This window comes from Carlito syrichta, unplaced genomic scaffold (genome assembly GCF_000164805.1).
Source record: "Carlito syrichta isolate Samal-C Ts95f unplaced genomic scaffold, Tarsius_syrichta-2.0.1 Scaffold306782, whole genome shotgun sequence".
In the NCBI taxonomy this organism is placed as follows: Eukaryota; Metazoa; Chordata; class Mammalia; order Primates; family Tarsiidae; genus Carlito; species Carlito syrichta.
The window spans coordinates 445,641-464,717 of record NW_007250878.1 but is presented as its reverse complement, the minus strand read 5'-3'; the positions used below and the strand labels follow the sequence as shown (position 1 = coordinate 464,717).

The 19,077-nt window shown below is 53.0% G+C and overlaps 1 protein-coding gene across 2 annotated transcripts in view; it reads right to left on the bottom strand.

Moving 5' to 3' along the window:
• Positions 1 to 19,077, bottom strand: part of QSOX1 (quiescin sulfhydryl oxidase 1) — a 42,440-nt gene that overhangs the window by 2,091 nt on the left and 21,272 nt on the right. For both annotated transcript variants that reach the window (XM_008063366.2, XM_008063365.2), the window contains exons 3-11: positions 18,860 to 18,905; positions 18,225 to 18,327; positions 15,697 to 15,787; positions 12,671 to 12,816; positions 10,835 to 10,969; positions 8,614 to 8,743; positions 5,465 to 5,587; positions 4,579 to 4,726; positions 1,585 to 1,764 (exon numbers count right to left, since the gene is read on the bottom strand). In XM_008063366.2, the coding sequence (XP_008061557.1) occupies positions 1,585 to 1,764; positions 4,579 to 4,726; positions 5,465 to 5,587; positions 8,614 to 8,743; positions 10,835 to 10,969; positions 12,671 to 12,816; positions 15,697 to 15,787; positions 18,225 to 18,327; positions 18,860 to 18,905 (1,102 nt within the window). The remainder of the gene's footprint in view (positions 1 to 1,584; positions 1,765 to 4,578; positions 4,727 to 5,464; positions 5,588 to 8,613; positions 8,744 to 10,834; positions 10,970 to 12,670; positions 12,817 to 15,696; positions 15,788 to 18,224; positions 18,328 to 18,859; positions 18,906 to 19,077) is intronic.

The following is a 19,077-nucleotide window of genomic DNA, read 5'->3' as shown; positions in this document are numbered from 1 at the left end:
GACGGAGGAGGAAGAGAAGGAAGATTCCTGCCTACCCCCAGCCCAGCACTCTATGGTCCAGGGAAGTGTGGAGAGGCTCCATTCCAGCCACTTCCCAGTGTTGACCAGACCCACCGCCCCCTTTGTTTGTGCCTTTCGCCAGTTTGTACCCCTGGACTGGGCATGGGAAAGGGCGAGAAGACAGAATGATCTGGCTTGCAGTCTTTGGTTGCTCTGCTAGTGTCTGTCTTTTCTGCATTTTTCTGAAAGTTTCCAAGTTTTATACAGTGAAAAGATTGTTAAAAGGAAAATGCATTTTTGAACAAAAGTTGGCTGTGCATGGTAACCCACAGGGGCCCTCCTTTTCCCAGCTGCAGCCCTGGGGTGAGGGTGGGGCGGTGGGGAGGCCTGGGTACTCAGGAGAGTCTGTGGGTGGCGGGGCCCAGGTGGGGACAGCACTCACAGAGCTCCAGGATGAGCCCCAGAAGGTCAGCTACCAGCCCCTGCCCAGCTCACCTGGGAATGCCAGTCAGCCCACCCCTTTTGCAGGAAGAGCCTCTCCTGAAGGTTTTAACAGGAGGGAGAGTTGCTGACTGCAGTGAAGCAGCAGCAGCAGCAACTGACACAAAAGTCAGAATGGTTACTTTGTGGAGGAGCAACAGGTAGATTCCAGGGCCCAGTACGCAGGAACAGTCACTGGACCTTGCAAAGCCAGCACTCTGTGCCTGCTAATTGCTAGTTGCTCTGAAAGGACCGCACCAGAGAGCGTGGGGAGCTGCCCTGCTTTGGCCCCGTGGGGACAGGCCCAGGCTCTTGGCCCTGCAGTGGCAGCTGGGAGCCTGCCGAGGTCATGGGGCTGGAGGGTCAAATGGAGCATTTGGTGGCAGGGGTGGGGTGGGGGTGGGAGGAGACAGGCACGTGTCTTCTTTTCAAAGTCTACACAGAGGCCCCAGGAGACGGGGACCAAGGGCAGGCGCCTGCAGCACCACCTGCTCTGTTCAGCTCCTTTAACCCTGGCTCCCCGCTGCCTCCCCGGGAGGGCTGTCACAGGCACATGCGTGTCTCCCTCCCCATGGACAAGCCGCCTCCTCTCCACAGATGGCTCTTTCCACATCTGAGTCCCTAGAGTTGAGTGCTTTTGCCTGTTGGACCACCAGGCTTTTGTGCAGGGGAAAGGAAACATGTGAAAGAGGGGATGCAGAAGACAAGGCTTCCCTTGCAGGAAGAGTCCTGGTATTTCCAGGAAGGACCTGGTCTCTCTATCAGCCCATTTGCTCACTGGACCCTTCCCAGGGAGAGAAACCCCAGCTCTCTCCTCCCTGCTCATGTGAGTAATGGGCCAAGAGCCAGAAAGCAGAGGCGAGGAGGCAGGGAGGGACTCCAATAGGCCGGTGGGTCCTGGTGCAGGGAAAAGTGAGCAGTGGTATCTATCAGAAGACCAGGGTCTTGTGCTGTCAAAGCCTCAGCTTCCTCATCTAGAAAACGAGTCTCACAATGCTGACACTGGTTAACAGGGCTGGGTGTTACTAAGGGGTGAGTGTCCCTGCCCCCACCTTTGGCCCAGGACCCAAAAGTTCCCTCCCCCAAAGGTGACTCCTCTCTTACCTGCGAGGCGAGCATTGACCCTGTTGTGGCTAGACCAGAACCAGAGAACAGCTTGATCCAGGCTTTCCACCTGCTGCATGGAGCCAGCAGCCATCTGCTCGAAGTGGCTGGCACAGTCTCGGCAGCCAAAGAAGAAGCGCACATAGCCCCGGATGGCTTGGAGAACCTCCTGGGCCTGGGCTACAGGGGAGAGGGAACACCATGTACCAGGCCCTCCAGGTCATCTGCCCTCGCTGTTCCCTCCACAGGCTGCCCGGTGTCCCCCAGTCCCATCGTAGTCACCTCTGCACAGGTACACCACTCCCAGCCCATGTGAGGAGGGGCCCAGTGTCCCCATGCCTACTTCTCTACCTGCCAGGAGTCACTTTACAGGTGACCCCATTTCCCCCCAACTCCTAATCCAGAGCCCCTTCTCGTCTGGGCGCTGGGTGAGATCTACACTCTTCGGCAGGCCACTTGGGCTCTTTGTGACAGTGCGGAAAAGGTCATAGGGGGCTGGAGCGCCCACTGCCCCACCCCACATCCCTCACCCACCTCCCTACCACTCGCCCTCCTCACAGCCTCCGGCTCCCCTCCTGCTCAGGGCCTCACCCCTTTCTCACCTCCTCTGGGATTTTACCCCTGTAAATATTTTCTTTCTTTACTGTATCAATTTCTCCCTTAATATGGAATTGTCCTGATAGGTAGAAACAATTACAATACAGAAATACCCTCTGTGACCCAGTCACACCCCATTCCTGCCCATTATTATCACCAACATCTTGCCTCCTGGCCGATCTTCAGCCTGATCCACTATACCTGTGTCTTGAAACACTTCACTCTGGGGCCCTTGAGCTAGCCACGGCCACTCCTTCTCAGTCTCCTTCACTGGCTGCTCCTCCCAGTAGCAGTCTGGACACTACAGTGCCCTGGAGCTCAGGTCCCAACCCTTTTCTACCTTCCCATGTTAATGAGCACAAAGTTGCTCTCTCTCCTAACCATGCCCCAGAGCTCAGACTCAAGTGTGTGCATCCTTATTCAGAGGTCTAACAGGCAAAACAGACCACTGACTCCACCCTCCCACCGAGCTTCCCACTCCTCAGCTCACAGGCCCCACAACCCTGGAGGCCATTCGCATCCTGGCTCCCACATATTCTTCCTCTGGTTCACCATTAAGTCCTATCAGCTCTGTCTCCACAATATTCCCAAATATGATCACTTCTTCCATGGACACACCTCCAACTCCAGCCCCGGCCCCACCACCACTCACAAGCGATCGCCACAAATTCCTAGTGAGCTACCCTGCCTCCCTGTTGCCCCACTGTCGCCCGCTCTCCAACCAGCAGCCAGAAACCTTTCTAAGGCATTAAGTGCCTGTGTCACTCCTGTTAGTCAACATGTCAACACCAAAATCCAGCTCTCTCCCTCACCAAGGCCTCTAAGTCCACATGAACTCATCCCTCTCCAGCCTCATCTCCCTCACTCTGGCCACACCAGCCTTATTTTGCTGCTGCCAACACATCAGGCTTGTTCTCTGCAGCTGCCAGCTCTGGGCCCGAGCTATGGACTGAATTGTGTTCCCACAAGTCCCTATGTTGAAGTCCTAACCTCTTGTACCTCAGAAGGTAGCTTCCTTTGGGACAGGGTCTTTAAAGAGGTAACTAAGGTAGAATGTGGTCATTAGGGTCGGCCCTAATCCAATACCACTGGCGTCCGTGTAGGAAGAGGAAATCTTGAACACAGGGGAGGGGCGGCCATATGAAGACAGGAAGAAGACAGCCATCTTCAAGCCAAGGAGAGAGGCTCACTAAAAAACCAATCCTATGGCACCCCGATCCTAGACTTCAGTCTCCAGAACTGAGAGGTAATCAGTCATCTGAGCTCCCAGCCTGTGGCATTTGTCATGGCAGCCCAAGAACTCTCAGACAGCCTGGAGACCTCTCTTCCAGATGCCCCATGCTGCTGTCTCCTCACCACAGGGGGCTCAGCACAGGGACCCTCCCCACAGAAGCCTTTCCCAAGCACCCCTCTAGACACAGGGCCCTACACACCACTGTGCTTTGTCCTCCTCACAGTGCTTACTGCTTATGCCTGAAACAATCCATCTGTGTATTGTCATCTCCTGCCCTGGAATATGGGCCCAGGAGGGCAGATTCATCCTCAGGTCTCGCTGTATCCAGGTCTCCCAACCCATTCAGCCTCTGTGCGGTCTATTCCCTCTGCCTGGGACACTCTTCCTCCTAGTGAAGCCCCCTTGTCCACCAGCCCAACTCCTTCCTCCCTGTGAAGCCTTGTGAGGTCCCCATGGGAGAGCCCGCTCTCTGTTCACCTATATGCCCTCTTTCTGCCTGGACCCAGCCCTGGCATAAAGCAGGGAGCTGTCTATCCACCAGCCTCACACCAGGGAAGGACTGTCTCCATCTCACCTCTGTATCCTTCCAGCTGAGCCAGGACACAGCAGGAACCTGATTTCTCAGTGTGTACTGAATTGGGCGCCCCCTTCCATTGCTCACAACAGGAGTGAGTGGGGAGGAGACAGGGTAGCAGGGAAAGGTGTCTCTCCAACTCCCCCTGGAAAATTGCTTTTCGGTGGGAAACAATAAAAATTGTTCGAAGGGCATGGTTTCATAATGTAAATTGTGAAATAGACACAGGTTTTTTCTTTATGAGAATATACAAAAAATTGAATCATAATGGAGACCACACATAAAATAAGCTACAATCCCTGGGAGAGCCAGAGGCCTCACCCCATAACCTGGAGGCCCCACTCGGAGAAGACGACTTAGTTAAGTCTCAAGCCCGCCCCTTTGTGAGGTCAGCACCATGTGGGCATGTGTGGCCAACTGCAGATGGAGAGATCTTGCTGGAGCCCCAAGACTGTCTCTTCCCACCCTAAATGCCGGTCAGCAGGAGGGAGCTGATAGGGAATACCAGAAGTGACCCTGCACTCTGTTCCCATGGCGGGCAGAACAGAGTGGGTCGGGGCATAGCGAGGTGCACAGGTCCTGGACTTACCTTTCTCCTGCGGGTGGCCTGCACTGTGCTGACTTGCCTGCACAGTCAGGAAGTGGAAGAGGACCCACAGGGAGCAGGGAAAGCCCCGGAAATGTGGCTCGCTCCCCTGGCAGCCGACCCAGTTCACCTTCTTGGCAAGAACAGCACCCTAAGGCATATGCACGAGAGTGAGAGCATATACAGAGAAGGGTGGGGTGAGAGGGAGAGAGGGAAGCTTCTAGGAGACTTCAAGGTCAGCGCACAGCCCTAAGACTAATGAGGTCCCTAGCTAGACTATCACCTGGAAGAGGGCATTTCCCTGCCACTGGGTCTACACACTGAAGGGGCAGCAGATCTAGAGAACAGGTGAACAGATCAAGTGACATCCTGTTCTGGCCTCAATTTCCTCATCTGTAAAACAAGGGGTTGATCTTTGCAGTCCCTTGAAGCTTTGACATCCTACAAGTCTATACGGTTTTGTGCCTCTGCTGCCTGCTATGGTCCACCTTTGCAAACAGCAGTGTGAACAGGAGTCCCAAGAGCGTCAGGGAGGCACAATGAGGCACACCACGTGCAGAAACAGCAAAGAGGAGTCATCGGAAACTCGGGCATCTCACTAGTTTTTAATCCCAGCCCAATAACTGGCTGCATGATTTCAGGCAAGTTGCTTCACCTCTCCTAACCTCAGTTTCTTCATCTGCTAAATGGAAGTAATATCTACCTTCCACTCATGTTATGAGGATTAAATGAGAGATGTACATAGAGCGCTCAATAAACAGTAGTTTATTAATAATTAATGGGAGAACCCAACCAAGATCACTGACTCTTTTCCAAACGCAAATTGCTGCAGGAGATCAGAGATGACAGTATTAACCCTTCCATTCCCATGAATACTGAGGAGACTCACCTCCTTCCTGTTGTCCAGTGCAGTTTTAAAGAAACTGTAGGGAATTTTCTTTCTCTGCTGCTTTTTGAGCCATTCATTCACAGAGTGCAGGAAGTTCTGGACTAAGGGCTGACCAGGGAAGTACTGTGGGAGGAGCAGGTGAGAGTTGGAGAGTGAGGAGCAGCTCCCCTGAGCTCCATGGTCCTTTAGAGCGCAGGGGCTATGCAGAAGGTTCAGGCAGATTTTTAGAAAGTTCCCAAACCACCAGGAAAACATTCTGCCTAAGATGCAAACATGGATCCACACTGCCTCTGCTCTGGGGCACCTGGTAAGACTGGAGGAAGGGGCAGGGAAGATGGAGGTTCTAGGTGGAACTGGGACCTGAAGGTCTCCCTGCTCTAGGCTTCAGGCCCCCTGCAGCCCCCTGACCACATGCTGCCACCAGGAGGAAGGCCTGAGCACTTGGCCTTTCCCAGGGCTGCTGGGAGCCTGGGCCACCCAGCCCTCTCTCCAGGTGGTCTTCTGATAGAGCAGTAGCCTTGCCAACAGGCTGCCAGCGGGGCTAGGCGGGCAGAAGACCACTCATCTGTATTCTGGGGCTGTCGGTGGAGCCCAGCTAGTCCAGAGGGCTACAGATCCAAATCTCGATGTGAACTCCTGTAGTCTCCAAGGAGCATGAAAAGCTACTTTGACAGTAAGTCAACACAAATCTGATTAGTATCAAGCACTTTAAAACCAAAAGGACTCCAGGGAGGAGGACACGTGTGAGTGCACGTGTGCACATGTACAGCAACACAGCGGGGGTTGGGGGTAGGGATGATAAAACCAGAGGCCGGTGGAGAGGACTAAAACCCTGAGAAACTCGCAGCAAAAAAAAGGGCACAGAAAACCATTTGTGAGAAGGAGAATCCTGAAGCCAGGATGATAACCAAACAGAAAAGCCAGACAGTACTTGGCACGCTACCCCCATCAGCCTACCAGGCTCCTGGGTGGCACACACTGACAGCTCCAAGTCAGCACTTCTGATGGTCAGCACTTCGCTGATAGCTCCACCCTCTAGGGCTGTGGTGTCAGAATGAACTGCAGCCAGGGACTGCAGAAGCAGGGAAGCCCTGGAGATGCGCGCCACCCAGTGGCTGGTCTCACCCGCCACTCTCAGGCGCCGGTGGGACACCTGACCTACAACCCTAGAGCTGGCGGTCCCCAGGACCAAGCCAGCAGTGAGCACGTCCACTCTCAAGCCTTCGGTGCCTCGCGAGCGCCATCACGCGGTGGCTAAGCACATGGGTGGGATGAGATGTGGCTGCAAATCCAGCCGGGCGACTCACTGGCTGGAGGGCCTGGGCAAGGTGCTTTACTCCCTGGGCCTTTGCTTCCTCATCTATAAATCGACGAATCCTAGAACCCACTCTGTGCAGTCGTTATGAGGAACAGGGCTGTAAGATGACACGCGAAGAGCCCTTTGCAGAGTCAGACATCCCGTCAGTGCTCAAGCCCTGGTCGCTGCTGCCATCACTCCTGCTCAGGAGGAAGCTACCCAGCCAGGGGAGGGCAGACACTGCAGGCTCCATCCAGGGGAATGTGCGGACAAAACTCAGCAGAGGGTCTCCAAGTCCTGTCCCAGGCTCCACCGCTCCTGTTGTCGGGCATCCTGGCCACCCTCTGTACTCCACTCTGGAGCTAGCCCTGTTCTCTTCAAGGCCCCAGTGCCAGCAGGGAGGGAGTCTTCACTTCAAACTCACTTCCAGGCCTTGCTGAAGGCAGAAGGAAGCTTGGCACATGCTGCCGAGAGGCTGCTGCTTAAGCCTCTGTCCTCAGATTTTCTGGGTATCATTCTGTCCCCTTATACTGGCTGCAAACAGCCCCACCAGGACCAAACAAAAACCAATGTAGAGTCCAGCTGAGAGGAGCAGCCTTCAGAGTGGACTGGACTGGCGTGGCAGGGTGTCCTTCTCATCTCTGTGTGAGGTATCCTGGGGGCGCTCCCTCATAGAACAGGAGAAACGCATAGGGACTGCTCTAGGTCTTCCCTTTGTGGGTCCAGGTAATCAGCCCCAGGTCTCTGTATTGTGGAACCAAGCAGCTCTTGACCACCAAGGAAAGGTCTCTATTATGGCAATGGCCTGAAAAACAGGGGCCCATTCTGCAGGAGGCCTCAACGAGGGGTCAAAGGCTGACTTGCCTCAGGCTGTGATGTCCCTCAGAGGGCCCTCTTGGTGCTGTCGCACATGCAAGTGTCATTGCACATTCATGTGACCAAGCCAAGTGGCCACAGGGACTAGGTGGGGGAGGGAGGGGACAAGGCTGGCAGGATGTTCCTGAGGAGAGGCACAAATCTCACCCAGAGGCAGCCCCGCTTCCCGTAGACCTGTGCAGAGCAGGACCTGAAGGCCCAGGTCTGAAGTACCAGAGCCTGCGTCCACTCAGTAGTTCCCAGCATAGGAGGCCAGGATTCCCAGCAGGGCAGCCAGCTGTACGTCTGGAACTAGAGGGAGGGTGCAGCGAGAGACAGGCTGCCCACATCTCTCCTTCAGAGGGGAGGGTGTGTGGCAAAGGAGCACAGGCTTTGCAGCCCAAGAACTCGGCTCAGGTCCCCACAGGATACCAAAAGCCTTAAGCAGGGGGAATGCCTTCAAGAGTAGTTGGGGGATTAAATCCTGGACAGACATCAGGCCTTGGTAAGTAGGCGCCATCTTTCACAGGGTGGCCACCTGCCCTGGAAACTACACAGGAACAAGGATAACTTGGCCAGGGCCAGGAATCTGGGTTGGACAGGAAGGGATGAAAGGACTTTCAGAAGAGCATCTGCTCCTCCACTGAGGTGTCCCAGGGCCCTGCGTTGCCAATGATCACGACAGGGACGGAGAACCTGCACTCTGGGAGTCAAGCTGAGGTGGAGGACTCCATTGAGCCAGCTGGGAATATCCTCTGTGTCAGGGCATCTGGTTCTGTGTCCCACCCACCCCCAGCATGGGGCAGGGCTATCCTAGGCAGTGCAGAGCTGGTGCAGGGTACGGCTGAGACTGGAAGGGAGCACCCACGGTGGATCAGGAGAGCCAGAGGTGCAGGCATCCTTCTGGAAGGAGGAGCTGGCATGGTGCCTGGCCTGCAGGAATGCACACTAATCATCTGTGGAACTGCATGGACAAGGAGGGCATGGTCCTGCTCACCTGGGCCAGCACCGCCACAAACTTTTTCAGGGCCACCAGGCGCTGCCCCTCCAGGACAGAGAACTTGCCCACTTCTACCCGCAGGATGTAGTGTAGTGCAGATTCCAGGTCAGCCATGTAGACCTTGGAGCTGAAGACCCAGGGGGAGGCAGAGAGAAAAAGGATTATTAACTGTGGGATGGGGCTGGAAGAGGCATCAGGGATAAAGGGAGAGACAAGGAGGGGCACTGCAGAAGGTCACAGAGTCCTATAAGTTACCCCTTTCTTCAACCAGAAACTTGCTGTGTGACCTTGGTAAATTACTTAACTTCTCTGAACCTCAAGTCCTCACCTATGACATAGGAATAATAATACAGTGCTCACAGGTGGGTTGCTGAAAGATCAAATCAAAGCACAAATGTAAACTCTTAGCAGCTCCCGGCAGAGAGTAGGGGTTTCCCCTCTCTAGGCCCAGGGTCGGCCTCTCCTGTGACTCACTAAGCACTGGTCAGGCATAGGGGCCTTTAATGTGTGGGGTTAACTGCAGTAACATCCCCACCACCCCACATCTGCTACCAGGGCCCAGTGCTGACTATGGAGGTGCCCAACACATTAAAGGCCCCTGCGCCTGGCCAGTCCTCAGGCTGCGGGGGTCTTTGGGTCTCAGCAAAGACCTCTAAGAAGAAACAGACCAGCAGATGCACACACACCACGGGTCTCTAGAAAAGCTGGGTTCTCTTCGAAAGACCAAGGGTGTAGCTGTCCACCAAGGCTGGGGGCTGGGCAGGGCGGGAGGAGAAGTGGAGATTGTGTGGCTTTCTGAGCTGATGTCTCACAGCTACAGGGGCCTCAGGCCTCCCCACAGCCCTGCAGGATGGCTGTTCTACCCCATGCCCACCTGCTCACTTGGGGCCAGGCTCGGCTCCAATGGCAGAAGCCTTGGGCGCCAGCTGCTTCTCCCTGCCTCCTGGAACCTGGGCTCTGGACCCCTCTGTGAGTGGGGGAGACTCAATTGGCCTCCCTGAGCTTCAGTGACCTCACCCGTATAACAAACATGTGAGACTTGCCTCACCTACCTCCTAAGATTGTAGAGAGCCAACGGGTCACCTCACGGGGTGAGTGCTATGACTGCCTATGCTTTCCCCGCAGGCAAAGTTGCCTTTCTGTCTCCACTTTGGTGTTCTTGGGCCTCAGTTTACCTCTCCATTTTTGTGCTCCATCTCAAAAAGTGGCCCCGTGATTGAATGAGATTACACAGGGAAGGTGCCCGGCATAAGCCAGCATCAGCTATTACAATAACTTAAATGATCTGAATAGTCAAAATGTGATCGATCATGAGCATTCCTACCTCTTGGTCTCTCTCTCCTCCTCCCTTAATTTACTAAAAATCTCCCTCCTGGCACTGTCCACCCTTAAAGTTCCTCACATGAGAAGACAAAATCATTCTAGTAATCAGCCCACCTTTACCCCAGTTCTCTCATGCCACCTCTCAGGGAGGCCACTGCCCTGACTGGCTCTGAGCTCCCTGGTCAAGACATTTCTACTTAGTACGCAGCAGGTGCCACAGCAAGAGGTATACAGCTTTGTCTCCTGCCCATCCAGAGGGACAGCTACCCCAAGAGAAAAGCCAAGGAGCCTCCGGAAAGGCGCGGCTCTCTCATGCTTACATTTATGCACAGAGATACAGGTGAACTGGGAAAGTAGCAAGCTCCCTGACACTGTAGGCATTTAAGTGAGGCTGAGTGTCCCAGCAGGGATACTGTGGAACATTGCAAGGCCTGTGTGAACAGGGTCCGTGTCTACCCAGCACACAGCGAGAACTGCAGACATAACTGGCTGGGCCAGAAGCTGGTTTGGAGGCCTCAGAGTATTCTCTCAAGACAATTCTACTTGTTCTTGAATCCAGTGGAGTGTAAGGAATGTGGGCACTGGGACGTATCCATTCCATCATGTGTGACAAGATGCAATGTTGTTGGGCACCCCCACAGTCAGCATTGGGCCCTGGCAACAGATGTAGGGAGGGTGTTACTGCAATTAACTGTGGCCCTCACACATCAAAGGCCCCTGTGCCTGGCCAGTTATTGGGCTGGGGGAGGGGCCTGGGCTCAGAATGACACATGCTAAACATATGTCAAGGAACGGGAATGAGCAAGGGAATATGAAACGGGTGGGTGATCTGTGATCAGAAGAAAGGCTGGGGGTGGTAGGGGAGAGGTAGGAGGTGAGCTAGGGCTGGACTCACTGATCTGCAAGCTTCCAAACGGTGGGCGCAATCTTCTTAGCAGTGGTTGGTGCAACTGAGGTCGGGGCAGCCTCCCGGGTGGGCCCAGAGAGACTCTGCAGGTAAGTGGTGTAGGCAGACCTGGATTCCATCAGCCTGTGGGGGGTAGAGGAGCAGGGGGGACAGGCAGTGACTACAGAGAGCCAAATCCTAGAGTTCACCAGAGGCAGGAGAGGACGCAGGTAGCCCATCTGACAGAAATGCTTGGTAAGAAATACTCGAACATGATTTCATCTTGTCTTCAGTGAGGCCAAAAGAGGGCACCCAGGCCCTGCTTTCACCTTTCTATTCAAATACATGCTCTAGAAAGTCACTCTGGCACCAGCCTGATTTCAGTTGCCCATCTGGAAGAGCAGCTGGGCCTGAGAATCCCTTACTTGTCCTCTGACTCCAGGCAGGGCCGAGGTCAGGACAAGCATGAGAGTCTGGAAGACCAGGGGCCCTGTGGAAACAAGATTAATTCTGTCCGTGGACAGGAATGGGTTTGACTACCTTCCCCACAGACCAAAACATTCAAAATGGCAGATGACCTTGAGCAAGCCACCCACTTACAAGCTCACTCTGAGGTACCATGAGGTGATATTACTCACCACGAAAATCAAGGAGTTTAATATGGAATTCTTAAAAAAAAAAAAAAAAGATAGCAACAACAACAAAGAGGCATCAGAATTCTCTAAATCTCTTTATAGGTCTTTGATTTCTTTCTCTCTTCTGAGAGGAATCCTCAGGGGAAGGAAACATCTCCTGAGTACAAACTCATGCTCACCCACTGGGGTCATGCCACCTGGAGGGAGGTGCTGGGCCCACACAGTGTGATGGGACGCCCAGGGGAGTTGGCGTCAGGAAGACAGCTTTCCACTTGGCTGTCCTGGCCCAGTGTTCATTGGTGAGCAGATGGCTCAGGAACAGCATCGTCACAAACAATTTTCCCCTCCACCAGCTCCAAGCAGGGAGACAATGCCTCCTCTCCCACCATGCCTGGCACCTCTGGGCCTGCCCAGGAGCCTTGTCCCTCCCTGTCCCCCTGCGGCCACCATACCTCCTGGGCTTCTGACAGGCCGGCCCTGGTGCTGCCTGGTGCTCAGGCCAGAGTCAGGGCGAGTGGCCACCCTCCCCTATGCAGGACAGCATGGACGGCCCTGAGGAGCAGCTCACTGGGCACCCCAGGCAAGCCTTGGTCTTCCTGGCCCTGGAGCTCCTGTTGCAGGGCCAGGCTGCCATCAATCATCTGCCCAGGGAGGGCCCTGAGGCACCATCTGGCGCCATTTAACGGGCCATTCAGCAGCGGGAGCCTGACAGAGGGGCTGAGGCTGGCCTGATTGTCTTCTCCTGGCATTTTGGAACCGGCTATTGTCTGGGTCCTAATGAACTTTTCTGCAATTAGAAAACCAAAGGGAGGGTGGGTCAGGCATATTTGAGTCCTTGCCAGGCTTGTAGCCTGCCAGTGAGGCTGGGAACAGAAGAGTGGGGGGGAGTAGGGCCAGCTGTGGTGGGATGACGGCACAGAACAGTGGGGATGGAGCTGACACTGGGTGTGCTCGGGTCAAGGCAGAACACCTGGGCTGTAGGGTGGGGGCTGAGGTAGGATGTCTAGGCTGCAGGACAGGCCAGGTTCTAGGCTGGGTCTCCGGGCTGTGAAGGCACTGGGCCCCAGTCAGCAGACCTCTGCTTCACCTGCAGGGGCGATCCTCAGAAAGAACTTGTCAGTCACTGTGAAAGGCTGGTGGTGTCTCTGGGCGGGCAGGCAGGATGAACCCGGCAGGGAGGAGAAAGGAGGTGGGAAGAGCCTATACTCACACAGGGACCTGGGAGACAGAGCCATTCCGGAATAGCAGGTAGCAAGACGGAAAGTGAGTGACACCAAACTTTTTCACCACATCATCCTCTGTGTTCAGGACCCTGCGTACTACCATGCCATGGTGCTGGGACAGGTCCAGAGTCACCTGCAGAGACAGGAGGACGTTTGGGGGCCAAGCCACTGGGGAGAGGGAGCCAGGGCTGAATCCCAGCTGATTGCCCTGGGAAGGTACCCGGGTGGCAGCTATGCTCTTCCAGAATCTGAAGCTGTCGAAGAGTAGATCCTTGTGACATGTGAAAGACATGCCACCAGTCACATCTAACCTGCAGGTAACAAAGTGTTAAATGTGCCCAAGAGGAGGGACCTTAAGAATGTGCAGATCACATATCTTCAAATTCCCTGGGATAGTCTCCACTGAATATAATTTTCTTTCCAATGAAAGCAATTTGTAAAAGGCGTAATAAAATGTGGTTTCATTTTTATTGCTTGTTTTGGGTCCTAAGCCAGCACTTTCTCATCCTTAAGGTTGTCCCAAGCCATCATCTGACTGCTCTCTGACGTTTGGGACTCCTGGGCCTTCTCATGATATCCCCTGCCAGGCAAATATCCCTTTTGGACACTTCAATTGTTGTTTGTTTGAAACCTCAATTGTTGGAGACAGGAACAGACTTTCTTGCTGAAACCTGAATCACAAAGGATTTTAAAAGAACTATTTTTTAAAATTGTGTTCAGATATGCATGGTAACAAATTCATAGATAACATACAGACAAACTAAACTTCTAGAATTGAGTACACTCCTAAATAGTTAGCTAACCCTGAGCAAAGATGTCTGCCATAGTCAGAGGGGACCTTTGGTCTATGTGAATATTTATCATAAGACCCCAAAACTGTTCTTGGGAGACCAAGAGAGACAGCGCAGAACACCATGGCTGCCTGTGTTGGAATTCTGGCTTCATCTGACTAAACCTCTCACTGACTCAATTTGCTTACTTGCAAAATAATAATAATAATGATCTTTAAAAAATAGTAACAATGATAATACCAACCTCAGGAGCAATGAATGGGTTAGGAGAAATGAATGGGTTCATTTTAGAAAAATGCTTGTAACAATGACTAGCATATAGTAGGCGTATAAGTATTTATTTAACATAAAACTCCTCTTTTGTTGCTGAAGAGACCGAGGCTGGGAAGCAAAATCATGTCTTCAGGCCACACCTCTAACACATGCCGGAACTGCACTATAAACCCAGTATAGTCTGGTTCCAGAGCCTGGACTCGTAGCCACCAGGCACTCCTGCCCCTCTTGCCATCCTGAGCACCTATGCAAGGACATGGAGTGCTTGGCTCAGACCACTGGATATCGGCTCCCAGTTACTCAGGGGACTCTGGGGGAAGGGAAGGGAGAAGAATTGATCCCAGTCAGCATTTATCAATCACCACTATGTGACAGGCATGGCCCACAAATGGGCTGGGACCCCTGAGCATCAGGCATACCTGCAGCAAAGCTGTCTGCCCTCCCTGCTCCCTCCCAGGTAGGGAGGCAGCTTCTGGTTTCAACTCAGATTCTCAACTGTGCCTGTTGAATTTCTTTTTTTTTTTTTTTGAGTTGAAGTCTTACTCTGTTGCCCAGGCTGGAGGGCAGTGGCACGCTCATGGCCACTGCAGCCTCAACCTGCTGGACTCAGGTGATCCTTCCCCTTCAGCCTTCCAAGTAGCTGGAACTACAGGCATGTGCCACCATGCTTGTCTAATTTTCTAATTTATTGTAGAGATGGGGTCTCACCAAGTTGCCCAGGCTGGTCTCTAACCCATGGGCTCAAGCAATCCTCTCACCTTGTCCTGCCAAAGTGCTGGGATTATAGGCATGAGCCACCGTGCCCAGTCTGCCTGTTGAATTTCAGCAGGAAAATCTCTCAGGGCCAGGGTGGACTTTAGTTTCACTCCTGCTCTTCCATCTTATCTGTCTCCCTGTACTGCCCTGGAATGCCTCTCTTGCATGGGTACATCATCCTCTGCAACTGGGAAGAGCTCCCAAGTTGCCTGTGGGAAGTCCAGGAGCCAGCAGCAGGATGGAGAGCTGTCAGCAGACAGTGGGGACAGGTCTTGGGAAAGCCCCTACCTCAGGCTAGCTGCTGCTCCATGCCCTTTACCTGAATTGCCTTGTTTGCTTTCCCAACAATACTAGGAAGACATTTAATTACCACAACTCTATAGACAGTGAAACAAAGCTTGAGAAGTCGGATGACTTATCACAGACATATCCCGTGAGAGATGGATTGGAGATTCAAGTCCCTGTCACCTGGTAAAAGGCACCTACCCCACTTCCTCACAAGGGGCTGGGTCATCTCTAATGTTATCTCCCTTCCCAATTTTTTACTACAGTCCCATGTGGCTGAGACAGTGTGGAAACACACAGCCCCAGTTCAAAGCCTCTTCTACCAGTTCAGTAGCTATGGGATCCTGGACATGCTATTTGATTATCTTCATTAATTGCAGGACTTTGCAGATACATGTGTCAGCAATCCAGTTCCATGCTCAATAAATAACAGGTGATATATCTGGTTTCAGTAGTGTTAAACGTCTTCCTAGTATCGTTGGGAAAGCAAATGAGGCCTGTGCTAGGGATTTTCCCAAGACCTGTCCCCTGTCTACACTGACAGCTCTCTATCCAGCCACTGGCTCCTGGACTTCTCTACTCTTCTCAGATGCAGAGGTGGACGTGCTCATGCACAAGAGATGTTCCGGGGCAATGCAGGGAGACAGATAAGATGGGAGAGTAAGGGTGAAACTAAACACCATTGTTGACTCTGAGAGATTTTCCTGCTGAAATGAAGACAGGACATAAAGGTTTGAAAATGGAAAGGTCCAGCTCCTGCACTTCCTGTTTTGCCCAGCAGGGGTCGGGCCAGTGCCAGGCTAAGAAACACAGTCGAGACCCTAGAATTGGCAGGGAAAGTCTGGTTCTAAGCTGGAGCCCTCTCCCAATGGCTCTCCAGGATTGCAGGGAACTTCAGGGCAGCTCACCTCTCTACCCACGTAGGAGCCTTCCTTTTCAAAGATCAGGGCCAGGTACTCTGCGTTGTTTCTTGCAAAGAATCCATCAATCTCCTCCAGCCTGCAAGACACAACTCGGTGGTCACTCTCCATGGCCAGTGAGAATCAGGCAAATCTGCTGGCGACGACAGATGCCAAATGGTCTCCTCTGCTTCCACACAAGGCCCTTCCAGGAGTAAACCAAGTCCTCATTCTCAAAGGAGGTTGCCCTTGTGACCTACCTGGCTCTTCATTTGACCCCTCCTGGGTTTTTTGTTCTGTTTAGTTTCTTCCTGTCTCTTTAGGAGTTGGGAATGAGTAGGAGGCAGTCAGGAGGAGGACAGGGAAAGGATGCTTTGAGACCGGTTGTCTCCACGTTCAAGGTAAGGCCCAGGCTTACTGGAGATGATCTTTTGGTCCCCTGAGAGAGACTGATGACTAGAACTCATCAGCCACAGGCCTTGAACTGTTGCAACTCACTCTCAACTGGGAAATCTGCTTTTTCCTCTTTAGAATAGGCCTGAAAAAGGAACTAAAGATTCAGGAAGTCTTAGGTGCAGGAAACCTGTCTATCTATCAATCCATCCATCCATCCATCCATCTATTCCAATCTCCTTATTTTAAGATGAGGTAACAGGGCAACCCCTTCAGGTCCCCTCCCACTATGGGAGTTTATCTGTCTTCTCAATAAATCCTGCTTTCTAAAAAAAAAAAAAAAAAGAAAGAAAGAAAGAAAGAAAATGAATATGAAAGTGAATAAAAAGGCAAATGTATTCTCCCCAAATCAGAGAATTAAGTTACCAATCATTTTAAAGAACTCACTGTTTCAACTTAAAATACGATAACTTGTTTCTTCTTCCCATTAAAAAGAGAACATCCTCACACATGCTTAGGAGGCCAGTGGCTGAAAAGGCATAGGGGAAAAGGGAGCTTGTCTTTTTTCATCCTCAATCTGGCAACCTATTTCCCTCTCCTGGATCCAATGACATGGCATTGACATCCCCAAACAGAAGCTGCACCATAGGGCCAATGCTGGAGTCCAGCTTAGCAGCAGTCCCAATAGATATGCTAGAGAGGCGGGGGCCCAAGTGCACCCCACTGGGTGGATGAAAAGAGGTGTCATGGATACTGACAGCCTCTGGGGTAGCAGCAGGTGGCTGGCCTCTCACATCTCTTGCCCGGACCTTCTGGAGGCTGGCAGAAGAGCAAGTCCCACATGAGGCGAGCACCTCTCTGACTCTCATCTTCAGACTTCCAGAAGAGGCAGCTCACCTTTCATCACACACCCTGTCTCCTTCCTAATGTCCTTTAAAAAGAATCACCTTGCAAGAGAGTGGCAGATTTGCCTGATTTGTTGCATTTGAGGTCCCCAGGCCTGAAAATGCACCATGAGGGATGTATTTGTATGTATAAGAAAGAGACAGACACAGTTATTGAGAAATGGAAGAAGCAAGGACCAGGGCACAGCTTGGCATGGATGCTTCCTGGAGAGATGGGGTCTGGGTGTGGAACCCCAAACCACGTCAAGACTGTGGAGGCCCTCTGGGAGGATGGAGGAATTGGGAAAGTGACAAGAAGTCATTGTGAGTTGGAGTCAACCCTGACTGCCACTTGGAAGCATGAACTCTCAGCAGGGCTATGGCTTTGAAAGCACCAACACACAAACATGGAATGCCTTCGAGCATAACAGCAGCCTCGTGAGGCCTTACCACCTAGGACCTCCACTGTGCTCCAGGCTGGGCTCCCTCTCGCAGTCCCTGCTAGTCCTTGGATATGTTCCTTCTTGGCTAGAGTCCCCCGAGGTGGGCACTTTCCTATCTTGAGTTCTCAGCCAGAAGTGGGGGACCTAGTGTTTTCAATCTGCCTGCCTCCCTCTTTGGGAGAGACTGGGCAAACCTGATTGTCCTCAACTTCCTAGAAAATAGGTAACCCGGAAAGCCTGCCCTGGCTGATGGATATAGGACACCAGCCATTGTAACTGAGGCTCTGTAGCTCAGGAAGCCATGGGCCACTCACACCCGGCACAACCACTTCTCAGAAAAATGACCACCTTCAGTTTACAGAGGCAGGGTTTTATTCTTCTGAGCTCCCCCATCCCCACTTTTCCATGAAATTATTTGTCCTCCTTTTCTTCCATGACTGTGCCAAATCTCAGGGGTCTTCCTGGGTTAGATCATGTGAAACCCTGCTGAACCCCCACACTCTCAGGACAGGTGATGAGCAGCAGCAGCAGGGGTGACCTGGAGACCCCTGCCCATCTTTTTCTTCCCATCTGGTGGGAGGGTTCCTGTACCCTTCTGTCAGTCCCAGGAAGACAGGGCTCCTTGGCTGGGATCTGCAGCAGTAGGAAGCCTGCCACCAGTCACTCTGCAGTGGCTCTGGCAGACTGGGGTGTTTGCCCTATGGGCAAAACCAGCAGGAAGAATCAACCTGGGTCCCCTACCCTGCTGTGCCCACTGCCCCCTCCCAGGTGGGGACCCTGGCCCACACTGTGCTAAGCCTGCCACAGCCCAACTTACTTGGCAGGCTCCAGTGGGGGACAGGCCAGGGGCCATGTGTCACGATGGGACCCCAGGGCGTCGATGAGCCTCTCCCGCAGCGTCTGCACGTCAGCACCAGCCACTGTAAAGAAACATGGGCATGAGGGGAGTGTCAGGAGAGGCGGAGAGCAACACAGGGCCCAGGCGCTACCTAGTTCTGGAAAGAAAGACAATGTCAGACCTTCTTTGAATTAGAGGAATGGGGGCTGGGGCTCCTCCTGTGACCCTAAGAAAGCAAGGAGATCCACCCCTTGGAGAGGAGGCGAGAGCCCCTCAGAACTGGGATCCTCAAGGGCTTTCCCTGGGGGCTGTCTGTCTCCCTCTGGGTGGCACCCTCACTGAGATGTAAAGGCTCTTCTGGAAACCTGGTACCCCTACCCCCACCCCAGGACTCTGGGTTGTGGTCCACCTGAAGGGCTTTTTTGGCCCAGCTTTCCCTAAGGCATCTCCCGGGCTGACTGGGAGAACACGGCATGGAAAACACAAGTCAGGACCTCCCACCCTTGCAGACCTCACCAATTGTCAGGGCTTTCTTCACTCCAATAGTGAAAGAGGGAGGCAGGGAGAGGAGGACACTGACATGCCAGCAGGACAACCAGGACCAGGACACCTACCTGGCAATGTTGCTCCTAAGCCATCCTTGGAAAAGGCCTTAAAGAACTGAAAGCAAACACACAGGTGAGAGTCAGTGATGCACAGTGGCTCAGAGCACAAGACAGTTGTCTCACAATCTGCATTTATGGCCTAGCTATTTATTCAACGGGGTGACTAGGCAACTCACTAAACTTTTTTGAGCCTCAGTTTCTTCAGCTGTACAACAGGGAACAGGGAG